This window comes from Glycine soja, chromosome 3 (genome assembly GCF_004193775.1).
Source record: "Glycine soja cultivar W05 chromosome 3, ASM419377v2, whole genome shotgun sequence".
NCBI classification, from domain to species: domain Eukaryota; kingdom Viridiplantae; phylum Streptophyta; class Magnoliopsida; order Fabales; family Fabaceae; genus Glycine; species Glycine soja.
In genome coordinates, this window is record NC_041004.1 from 33,502,036 (window position 1) to 33,513,813 (window position 11,778).

An 11,778-nucleotide genomic window follows, 5' to 3' on the forward strand; every position below is an offset into this window, starting at 1 on the left:
TCAATTCAGGCGCTGCCTATACGTCTCTATAGATATGCTCTTCACAGTCTTCTTCGTAGCAATCCACCGACATGCACGTGGTGACACCTCGTCATAGTCCGGATCAGCGTTACACTCCGCAACTGACAAAAAGTGCTCATATATCCAACACTACAAAGGTTACATGAAAATCATACAAATTTCAAATGAACGTATAAAATACCCTAATTAAAACATTGTTGTAATTAACTTATGAAAAACATGTTAATTACCTATAACAGGGTGATGCAACCAGCAAGCTGTCGGCTGGTGCTGATGCAAGCATCATTCAGGTGATCGTACATATGCACCAGGGCAGCAGCTCCCCACGCATACCTCCTAGTCTGACTTAGGTCACGCAGAGCGTCTAAGAAGACAACATGAACATGAGTTGCACTCTTGTTAGCAAAAAGAGTGCAACCCAAAAGATGAAGAAGATAGGCATGAGCTGCAGTTGTCCAATGTCCGGCCTGACATCTACGCTGATATGTATCTCGTACCTAAGATAGGCGTACGTATGGTTCATGACAATGTCTTGTCTCAGCCTTGGCTGCCTCTGGTGTGACCATTAGTAAGTCAACCAACATCAGCACCGCCTCGTCGACGTGCAGAGGCTGGAAGGTATGGAAGTCGCCAACAATGGGCACATGAATAAGAGACGCCACGTCGTCTAGTGTGATGGTAACCTCCCCCACAGGAAGATGGAAACTACTATCTCCTGGTGCCACCTCTCCACAAATGATGATATAAGTCCCTGATCGTCCGTGTCTACTGAACATGCAATCAAAGGACTTAGTCCTGTCCCAGCAACTAGCCCCTCAATGGCAGGGACAGGCCTACCTAATTTCTGCACCTTCCTCCCATGGGAGGATAAATTCAATTCAGGACGCTCTTGAATTGAAGTATAAAGGAACAGACAATTCATTAACATAATATTTTAAAGGAACACAAATTTCATTTCAATAATAACATACACTTAACAAATAACTTAAATTGAAAATTATAAATACCTTTCCCGTCCATACGCTGGCTGCAACATGCTCAGCATACTCGGTAAGCAAGGATAGGTTGGTCGATCCACTTGGAAATCCCTCAGGCTCATTTGCAGCAGCCTCTGCATCGGTGTCTGCACTAGTGTCTGCATCTACCATCGGCTCATCGGTAGCTACGACAGGCTCAGCCACAGGTACCACAGGCGAGTCCGTAGGTACCACTGACTCATCATCGACAATAGTGACAGATACTCGTTGCCTGTGTGTTGATGCGATAGGCCTTCGTCGCTGGGGAGCATCATCAGAATCATCACGATCCTCTCTCCCCCGACCTCTGCCAATAACCCTACCTAAGGCACGACCTAAGCCTCTAGTCCTAACCATGATCTACAAATGTCTACCACAAATTCCATCACTGCTTTCATTGACTCAAAGTCATGCAAGTTCTAAGGATGTTTAAGTGATGTTGAAGGATTTTAATGATTTCATTGGTGTAACATTGATTTCATTGACTCAAAGTCATGCAAGTTCTAAGGATTTCATTGAATCAGAATTTTGGTGTAACACTTATTATGAAGCAATCAACGATATAACTGACTGAGACTATTATGGTCACTTCAAGTTTCTGATGTTTAAGTGTCATTGGCTTATTTATGTCTACTATTTTCAACAATTGGTGGGGTTATGATAGAGTTCTTAAGATCAAACAACAAAAAAAGAAAACAAAAATGTTTTGTCAGCTACTAAATTCAGATTTGACAACATTTATCCTTTTTTTCCAAAGACAACTTGAGGATAAGTCATGAACGAAGCTAAAACTTAAAAGGCTAAAACACAGTAAACAACAACTGTATCTCTTCTCCAAAGTGAAGAAAAGCCTCATAAGCATGTCAAAATTTTGGCCTATTTAATTTAAAGATGAAAGAGGAACACCTGAAGTGGAAGTAGCTGTTATTGTTGAAACAAATGGGCACCAACTTCAAAGCTAGAGCCAAACTGCCTAAATTTTAACTTATCATTAATTTTAATCTTATCCAGTATTAGTATCTTAGTCCACTGAAGTCAAAACTAATACAAACTAAACAAATTACAAACCAATATCAACATGTTCATCATCAAACAATCCAAACAGTACAATACAAACCAAACAATGCTAGGAGTCAAATGTAGCATAATCAAAATTCAAAGCAATATCAACATCACAAAATTACAGCATAATATGAAACTTAGTTCATTATTCATTCATATTCTACTTGAGCCTAAAACCCGAGAAACTAACCCTAAACTCTAATAAAAATCATATTTCATCAATTTAAACTTGTTTTTCTTTCTTTTTTAATTAAAATAGGGTCATGTGGATCAACTTGATCCGCATGAAGCTTCAAAGAATCCTACCAATTGTGGATCACCTACAACCTACGCGGATCATCTACATCCCTACCCTATCACTACTGCGGATCAAGTATAACGCAAATGTAGATAAGCTAAATGCATACGTGGATCAACTACCCTAAGCACTACACAAAGCCACCAACAATGGAAACGCAAATGACAACGCGAGAGAAGAGTGCTTACCTCGACAATGCCAACACACTAAAGAAAAAGAAGAAGAAACCAACGTACGCGCTGTGAAGGGAGAAGAGGACGCTGCACAATGGAGCTGTTGAAGACCAAAACCAAGCTCAAGAATGAAGGCTAATGTTGGGTGCACACGGTTTAACACCCCTCTTCCCTCTCAGTTTAACACCCCACTTTTTCTTCTCCAAATCTTACATAAACTAGTTTATGTAAAATGTTACTTTATAGAAACAAATTACAAAAATATAGGCTGGTGATGCAAAGTGTAAAAAGCGGGGGTGGGGGTGGGGTGGTGGGAATAACATACCCTCTCTTCTCACCTTGCACATACCATCAAAGCTATACTTACAATTCATATGTTGGCCTCAAATAAGTTTGTCCATAAGAACTTATGGATAAAGAATATAAAAAGAAAAAAATAAAATAATTTTAAGTTAAAGTTAGTTTTTTTTAGAGAAGTTAAAATAATTTAGTTTATTAAAAAAATGATTTAGCTTATGCGTAAAGTATTCTTAGTCTATACGAGACACTTATTTCATTTTTTTCTTATTTTATTCTTGTGATTATGAAGAAAGCTTATACAAATAATGAAATAATGTACTAGGATGCTATGCGGACTAGAAGGATATGCTATTTTCAAAAGTTGCCATGGCATCGCGTGGATAAAATTTCCCATAAACTATTATAGGAGAAGAAAATAAGAAAGTAGAATTAATTCAACTTCTTATATAAATAAACTAAAATATATTTATATACTCAACTTTTGTAGTTTTTCTTTTTTATTTAACTTCAAAAGTTAAGGTGCATAAAGTTGATTTTAGTATATGGAGAAACTCAATACATTTTATTTTCTTCTCTTCTAAACGCTTATACAAAAATTAACCAAACAGAAACCATCCAACAACTTAAAATCTTTTTGAAAAATTGAAATAAGATTCCCTATGATTAAGTCTATCTCAAGTATTTTTTAGTTACACCAATTATTGCACTTTTTAGTAATTTTTTCTTAGATATTTTTATCTAGATTGATGGTTATTTTCATATAGATCATAACTATAAAATATTAAATTAATCTAAAATTATTTAGTACTTTGTTGTATAATATAAACTTTAAAATATATAAAAATAAGGCCTTTTGATTATATACTTATATATAAAGTTATAATTCAATAATCGATAAAAATCATGTCCCATTAAGTTATTGGTGGTGTAAGAATTCATTATAATATATAACATATGAAGTGCGAGTTTTAGAGTTGACAAGTTAGACGTATAAAAAAAGAGTTGACAAGTTAACAGCTGTGGAATTGAATTGACATGTTACCATGTAATTTTTTTAGTTTTAGGTCATCTTATCTATTTCTAATTTCTCATGTAGTTCTACATTCCTTATTTTAATGTTTCTAAAGGTACAATGAAATCTTAACTTTCCTTTACTAATACACGCTATAAGTAATTATATAATAATAAGTTTAGTTACAAAAATTAGTGATCTCAAATTCAAATGATAAACGTAGGTATAATAAATAAATATTAAAAAAAAAGTTTAGTGCTTATAATAGTTCTACAATACTCAAGCTAAATTGTCTCTCAATACTTGTGATCTATACAAAATCTATTAGATACTGTTTTATGATGTCAAAATTTCCACTTAACTACAATTTTTTACGTAAATCTAACAATTTTAAAAAGAAGCTTACCTCATACCACAACTAAAAATATGCTTTTCTGGCAATTGTATATTTGTATCTCACATCTTCCTTTCTTATTGCTTTGTATACTCTAATGAAATATTACTACATGTTTAATTACCTATTTAAAAATTATATAAATTCTACCAATTATGACACCCGTGCGTTGCCCAGATGCATATCTTATTTGAGTAATTTATAACTTATAAGAGTATAATTTGAAGTAGCTTGATGTCTTCAATTTCTCAGACGCATTTAATCTGACAGTAGATTTTGATATTCCTGTAAAACTATATCAGAAAGCATTCCGGATTTTTGGAAGCAAAAACACCATCTTAATTACAGAACACTTTAAATTAAGATAGACATGACTTCACTGGACCAAAAAGCAAAATGAGCAAATTTATTCATACCGAAAATTTCCATCCTCTGATACAAACAAAAAAATTTGCTTGTGCAAAAAAGAGACAATCCCCTTTTCCATAATAATAATAAAAAGATTGATAAAACCACAAAATTCTTCATATTTACATTTCAAAGTAAACCAAACAGTTAATTAATGTGAGCAGCAAGAGCCAGCACCAAAAAAAGAGCCAACTCTTATGCTATACTTCAATTCCCAAGCATAACAAATGAATGACCTACTTGATGACATTTTTTTTAATTTGCCGGTAGGAATCGAAGACAGATACCAGGGGATTTAAACAACTCACGCATCATACTCAACTAACTGAGCTAGTCCCCTGAGCTAAACCCCTTTAGTTACTTGATGGCATATGAACGGCTACATACTGACTCAAGAGCCTCAGTGAACAAAGTAGAAAAACTGGTCAATGCCTGAAACACTCCAGGCAAGCCTGTCTGTAGATTGTTGAGTGTCATGGCTCTAGTCACCTCAACAGCCTTTGAATGCCTCACCATTTCATCTTCGACGCGCCTTTGGTGCGCTGCTAGTTCCATTTTTTTTTCAGCAAGAGGGTCTCTTGCATCCAAGCCTTGTCCATTACCAGGCCCTGACTCAGGAGGGGTAATACCTACCATAGAATAGGAGCTGTAAAACTTCCTTTCTATGCTTCTCAGAGATGAAGATTTTTTCTCAAGTTCCTTGGAAGAATTCTCAGTTCTCCTCTTAATCTTGAGCTCTTCAGATTGCTTGACAGATATCACATGGACAACATTGATGAAGCTTTTGATTGCTTCGGAAGCAACTGTGTCCGGAACACGGTCAAGGGCTAGTTTCCATTCATCACAGAAAGAAAACACACCAGATGGTTCACTGCTGCTGTTGTTGTCATTGTTGACTGGAATAAGGTTCAACTTGAGCCAGCCATGTAGAGACAGGATGAAGTCACGTTGAAACTTTATGAGGCGGCAGAAACTGGAGTGCCAAGCTGACACAGCTGATTCAAGATCACGAGTTGCCTGCTTGTGTGATTCAGATGTTGAGTGACCTTTGGATGATTGGTTCACAAGGCCACGGACTTGCTGCACAATGTTGCTTTGAATTTCATGGTACTGATGCATTGACTTCCACATGTATAAGATTCTACATTTCATATATCGCAAACATGAGAGAACAGTCTGTGAACAGAGACAACCCCCATCTTTAATTCAGACCAAACTATTTGGTAAATAATGGTTCTATATGTATAGAGTTGATATCATATGTTTTACAAATTACAACATTTTAGCCGAGTTCTCAACAGTCACTGATTTTTTCTTTTTATGGAAGACAGCATTTTTAAATAACTGTATTAAGATGTTTTCTTCACATTAAACATGTGTAGAGATGAGCAGGATATAACATCACAGACACAAGTGACAACAACCAATAAGAATTGTAACTAAATGATCCAATTGAACCAAGATTCTTTACCAAGAATAATGCTACCATGTTTGCTTGCAATTTGCATCCTCCAATTTCATATAGCATTGCAAAATTGACCTAACTAATGATTTGGAACAATAAAGCAAACAATTATCGTTTGACTATCTTTATTGTTAGATACTTTTAGATATATTAGTTAAGGGTAATTTAGTCATTCTGCTATATATATATATATATATATATATATATATATATATATATATATATATATATATATATATATATATATATATATATATATATATATATATATTACTCTTTTGTGCTTTGCGTATTGCACAGACTTGACTCTTGTTAATCAGTTAATGTTATGCACAGACTTGACTCTTCTCTATGTTAATAATTATAACCCCTCACAACCTGTCAAATAGTTTATTAACGGTTAACAATCATGAGGGCTTTACCATAATACAATAGTTATCTTAACATACCTAACCCTATCAGTAAATTCTATTTACCTATATGATGCCTGAAATGTTAAAAAGACACAAGATTTTGGCAGGTGCAATAGTGGGCCAAGATGTGTTTACAGTTGCTAGGCAGTAATTAGAGAGTCTGGTACAAAGGAGCGGCGCATGCACTCATGCAGAGACTCAGAGCTGATGGAGCAAGTGTCGTATTATAGCAGTAAGACATAATGCTTCAACCACCAGTCCACCACACCCTAGATTATCTGTGTTCTGTGATCCAAATTAGCGTGTTTTACATTACATGAGTTGTGCATCATACTCCTCTCTGAATAATTGAATGAATACCCTCTATGAAGAAACTATTTGAATAGTAGAAGAAACAGAATTCAGGTGGTTCTCAATTGAAGTTCTTCCAGAACTCCTTGCTTTCATCCGGGTTGTTATAGCTCAGAATTTCTCGCTTTCCACCATGTAGATTATTCTTATACACAAAATTAGGAGTAAGAATCTTATATGCAAGCCACATCATGATTCAAAGTTATGGCTACACAGCATGTTGCAGCACATAATTTAAGGTGCTTTTGATCATGAAGTCTCAAATGTAACGCTTAATTCACATGTGACACACTTACACACATAGCAGACAAGACAAAGACTAGGTATAAGTTGCCAAAGAGAAATGTTAGTAATGCCCTCTCCAAACACACTCTTTACTATTGGCTATTACTATAATTTATCAAGAATAACAAAATTATGTACATGCCACTCCTAATTTAAATAAGCTTCACTTATAATAATTTTGTAAATTGCACTTTAATAAATTTTAACCGAGAGTATGTTATGTTACTCGTGCTCCTCATTGACAAAAGGCTCCTTATTTATTCTTTTTATAATTCAAAAAGTTTTGGGTGCCCAATGTAGTATTCAAGTTCATTCATTTACGGCAGTACAAAAGCCAATTCAATGTGCTACCATACGCCTTAATTGCCTTGGTTGAATGTGGAACACCTTATCTCCTAGTCCTTGGTCTAAATTGAAAGTGTGATTATTAGTATTTTGAAAGGGAGGGAGGCTTGAACTGTCCTCTCATACTTTGAGCATTTAGTAAAAACAGTAAAATAATTGCATAATGAACAGACATACCCATGACAGAGCTCAACAAGCTGAGGAACAAGATCAGAGTCCCTAAGGCCATTAATGGCAGCTGAGGTGGTAGACACGGCTTGAGATGTGACAACAATTAATGACTGCAACCTTGTTATGGAGGCCTTGGTCTTATCTAGCTTTGCTTCATCACCCCCTTTGCATTCTTGACTTTGCAGTGCTGATAATTTATTTTCATGCTCAATCTTCACACCTTCTCTAGCCTAAATATGCAAGGACTTTATTTTAGTATGCATCAACACACAGCGGCTCCAAAATTACGTGATTTTAGCCAAATAAATGCAACATAACCACCTGACTTCAGTTTGGTAAAAAGACAGCCTGAGCTAGACACTACATTGATGAAAACTCCAAGCATCCATAATCCATATTCTATACATTACCTTTTCTATCCATTTTTGGGCAAGCAATTTATATATACTAGTATAAGTGTATAACAGAAACTCTTTGCCCTTTCATATCCTATCAGCAGAATGGACAACCAATAATTTATCACAACTGAATGTGAACAATGAATCGCACGTGGGACAAAAATTGAAGACACTGACATGGACAACAATGAATCACCTTAGGCCTTTATTTTTTCTTTTCCTTTATATTTGATATGTTAAGGTTAAAATACACTTTTTATTCCTCATTTCAATTTTTTTTTCAGTTTGATTTTTTAAGTTAAGAAAAATTCATTTTAATTCCTTAAAATGTATATGCTATATATAGATGAAGTCAATTCTTCTATCAATTTACTACATCTAACATGATGAACTTGATAATTCGTGCCAAATTGTGACAAATGTTACATTAGGTAAAATGTACAATAAATTGACTAAAACATCAATTTAGTATAATAAATACATCATAAAGAAGACAAGTAAATTTTTTTAACTTAACGAACCATATGAAAACAAAAAAACAAAATAACAAATCAAGTGTGTATTTTTTGTAATTATAAAAATTTAATGTTTTTAATTTCCAAACCATGAAAAAAACCTAACCCACTTCTAGACTTCTAATCTACTTATCATTTTCGGACTTTTTCCTTCTTGCATGCAGTAAACAGTTTGTCTTTGTCCCCAGGAGACCATAGGCATATCATATGAGATAGGGGTCTTTTTGTCATTTGACAGACACGATAAACAATGCACGAAATTAGTCAAATTCACCGAAAGTGCCTCGTCCGAATTCATCAAAACACTAATTATCCAAAGTACAAAGGGTCCCCCCTACACCCCGTACGAGCGTATTTTGGTCAATTCACCAGCAAGAAAAATAACAAAGGACAAGTCTTTTGTGTCAACATCAAAATTTCATTCAATAAAGAAAATAATTATAATTACGAGATGACGTAAATACCCTGAAAATTACCTTCACTTCCTGATACAGCTTCTTCTCCCAAGCTAAAAGCCGTTCCAAAGTAGCACACAGACTCTTCGAACCTCCCGGTCCGTCCAACGAACCGGCGTCGAACCGGTACTTAACCACCAACGGCGGTTTAGAGGTCCAACTCGAACTCAGGTTGCTCAGTATACTATTTGAATGGTAAAGTGTTTCTGCATTCAAAAACCAACACTTTCATTGTTTATTTCTACATAAAAAAATATTATTATCTCATGTGTGTCATATTTAATTTAATTATTTATATATTTATTTATTATATATGAATATTTTTAAATACTCTCCAAAAATGAAAAGGATAATTTTTTGTGGTTTAATTTTTTTTCTTCAAAAAAAAATATCAAATTCTTGTTAAATTAGTTTAAGAAGAAGGTTAGTCACATATTTTCTAATAATTTTTTAATACAATCTATATATTTTAAAACAACGGAATCAAGATCGAAACTCATTTTAAAAAAAAATTACAAAATTCTGTGATTTTTAATAAATATAAGTTAATATTAAAAATGTATTTTTTTAAAAATATTATCAATATTTCTCTTAATTTAATTAAAACTTTTTTTACACAAAATTTAACCCATTTTGGACATAGCTATTATTATCTTCGTCGTGAAAAAACCAGCAAAGACAAAAACAAGTATCCAATTCTCACAAAAAAAAAAAACAGAAAAAAAATAGTTTATAAGATTCTCTTTTTTGTGTAAAAAAAGAAACTAAAATATGATTAAAATGAATTTAGTTTAAAAATTTCCCGCACTTTCCGAATAACCAAAGAACCCGAAAAGAAAAAACCTTACTCCTCAATTGCTTGAAACTCCGATCAAGGTGCGCTTTGCTAACTTCGAGCATCTCCGATAACTGATCTCCGGCCATCGCAGCCTTCTCAAAATTCTCCCTAACCGCTTCCACTATCTCCTTCAAATCCCTATGCCTCACGGCAACCTTAGCCGCCTCCGCCACGTCATCATCAACCTTCTCATCCTTCTTCTCCGGAGCATCGCCGCCGGCGTCAGATTCCGCCTTCGCCGGCGATCTATTTTTGGCGATCCCTTCCTCCTCCTCCGACGACGAACTCGAGGAACTGTAACGGTCCTCCCACTCGCTGCATAGAACCTCCTCACGCTCCGTCTGAACCGGTTCACGTAAGTATCCGTATTCCGATTCCGATTCCAAAACTTCACGTTCCGCGTTTTGTTGCTGTGAAATTGAATCAACGTTAGTAATGTTTTCGATTTTGCGTATACGTTGAACTTTTGAACCGAACGGATTATAGGTCGATTCAGATTCCGATTCCGACGTTTCGAGATTCGGCGTTTCCGATTTGTGATTTTTTTGGCGGAAGTAATCGGAGCCTGGAGGAGACGGGGGAGGATAGAAATTCTCCCAATTCCAAACCGAAGAGGCTTGCGAAGTAGGCGTGGTGGATTGAACTTGTTGCGCCCTGGGGAAGAAATTCGAATACTCGCTTCGCGGCGAGGAACAGAGGCTCGATTCGGAGAGGATGTGAGGGAGTTTCGGCGTAGGCTTGCGGCGACGCGCGGCGGCGGAAGGAGGAGGAGGATGTGGTGGTTTCGAAGTAGGTGCGGTGGCGAAGAAGTTTGAATACTCGCTTCCAGGCGTGGAACAGAGGCTCGATTCAGAGAGTATATGAGGAAGCTTCGATGGCGGTTTTCGGCGGCGCGTGACGTCGGAGGTTATTATGCGAGGGAGTTTGGGGCTTGTTGCGGCGGCGGAAGGAGGAGGAGGATGCGTTTGGGGATTATCGGCGGCGGCGGTGGTAGTGGTTTTGAGGATGACGGCGGGAGTGTCGTCGGAGACGGCGAGGGGTTCGCCGGCGGCGAAGGTGTAGAGAGCGGAGCCGGTGAGGCGGAGGCAGCGGCAGTAGTCAGAGTGCGCCGCCGCAAGGTGGTGGCGCGCGTAAACGGCATCTTTCATGAAACGACGCCGTTCCTTGCAGCGCCTCACGGTTTCCTCGTTGTCGAGTTTCGACGCCGTGCAACCCATTTTTGGCTTGTATACCGTATACTATACTCGAATAGATAGAAAATAATTATTAACATAAAAATAAAGGCATTAAAATGTGTTGTTTTCTGAATTGGAGAACAACTGTGGTGTTGGTGGTGGGTTTAATGGAGGCGAGGTGTGAATGGGTTTTGGAGTGAAAGAAGAAGAAGCAGTGGGAGGTGTAATAAGAGTTTTGATGTGGCGGTGATGTCCATTTCTTAATTTCTTGTTTTTCTACTTTGTGTCTTTCATTTTTTTTTTCTTGGTGTGTGATAGCTGTTGTTTTGTTTGTATCTAAAGGGTTTTTATTAAAGACTTAGAACACTGTTTTTCTGTGGGGTTTTGGACCTTTTGGTCCTATGAAAGTAAACACTCTACCTCATGATATTATCGTTTGTGGGATCATTGGCCATTTTCCTTTTTTAATCTTCTACAAGGAAAATAGTGATATTGAATATTAACAATTATACTCATATCTGTATATTATAGTATATCTATATCTTTTAATTTAATTATTTTTTTTCTCTTTTAGCTAGTTACACACTTAACTAGATTTTTTATTACATTTTTAGTTTTTCTTTTTATCTTCTTATGTCTCATTGTTATATACATTTCATGAATATATAATGAATATTTTTGTA

At 36.0% G+C, this 11,778-nt stretch overlaps 2 protein-coding genes across 2 annotated transcripts; both read right to left on the minus strand.

Annotated features, from left to right (window-relative positions):
- LOC114405173 lies at positions 1 to 1,394 on the minus strand. Its single transcript, XM_028367816.1, has 4 exons — positions 1,029 to 1,394; positions 731 to 907; positions 534 to 632; positions 1 to 150 (listed from the first exon to the last, which is right to left on the minus strand). Exons 1-4 carry the CDS (start codon positions 1,392 to 1,394, stop codon positions 1 to 3), a joined length of 792 nt encoding a protein of 263 aa, XP_028223617.1.
- A 3,262-nt stretch (positions 1,395 to 4,656) lies between these two features.
- LOC114406512 (nitrate regulatory gene2 protein-like) lies at positions 4,657 to 11,468 on the minus strand. The gene is made up of 4 exons (XM_028369227.1): positions 9,931 to 11,468; positions 9,104 to 9,288; positions 7,721 to 7,944; positions 4,657 to 5,825 (listed from the first exon to the last, which is right to left on the minus strand). The coding sequence occupies exons 1-4, from the start codon at positions 11,135 to 11,137 to the stop codon at positions 5,042 to 5,044; spliced, it is 2,400 nt and encodes a 799-aa protein (XP_028225028.1). The 5' UTR covers positions 11,138 to 11,468; the 3' UTR covers positions 4,657 to 5,041.
- Positions 11,469 to 11,778: the final 310 nt, after the last annotated feature.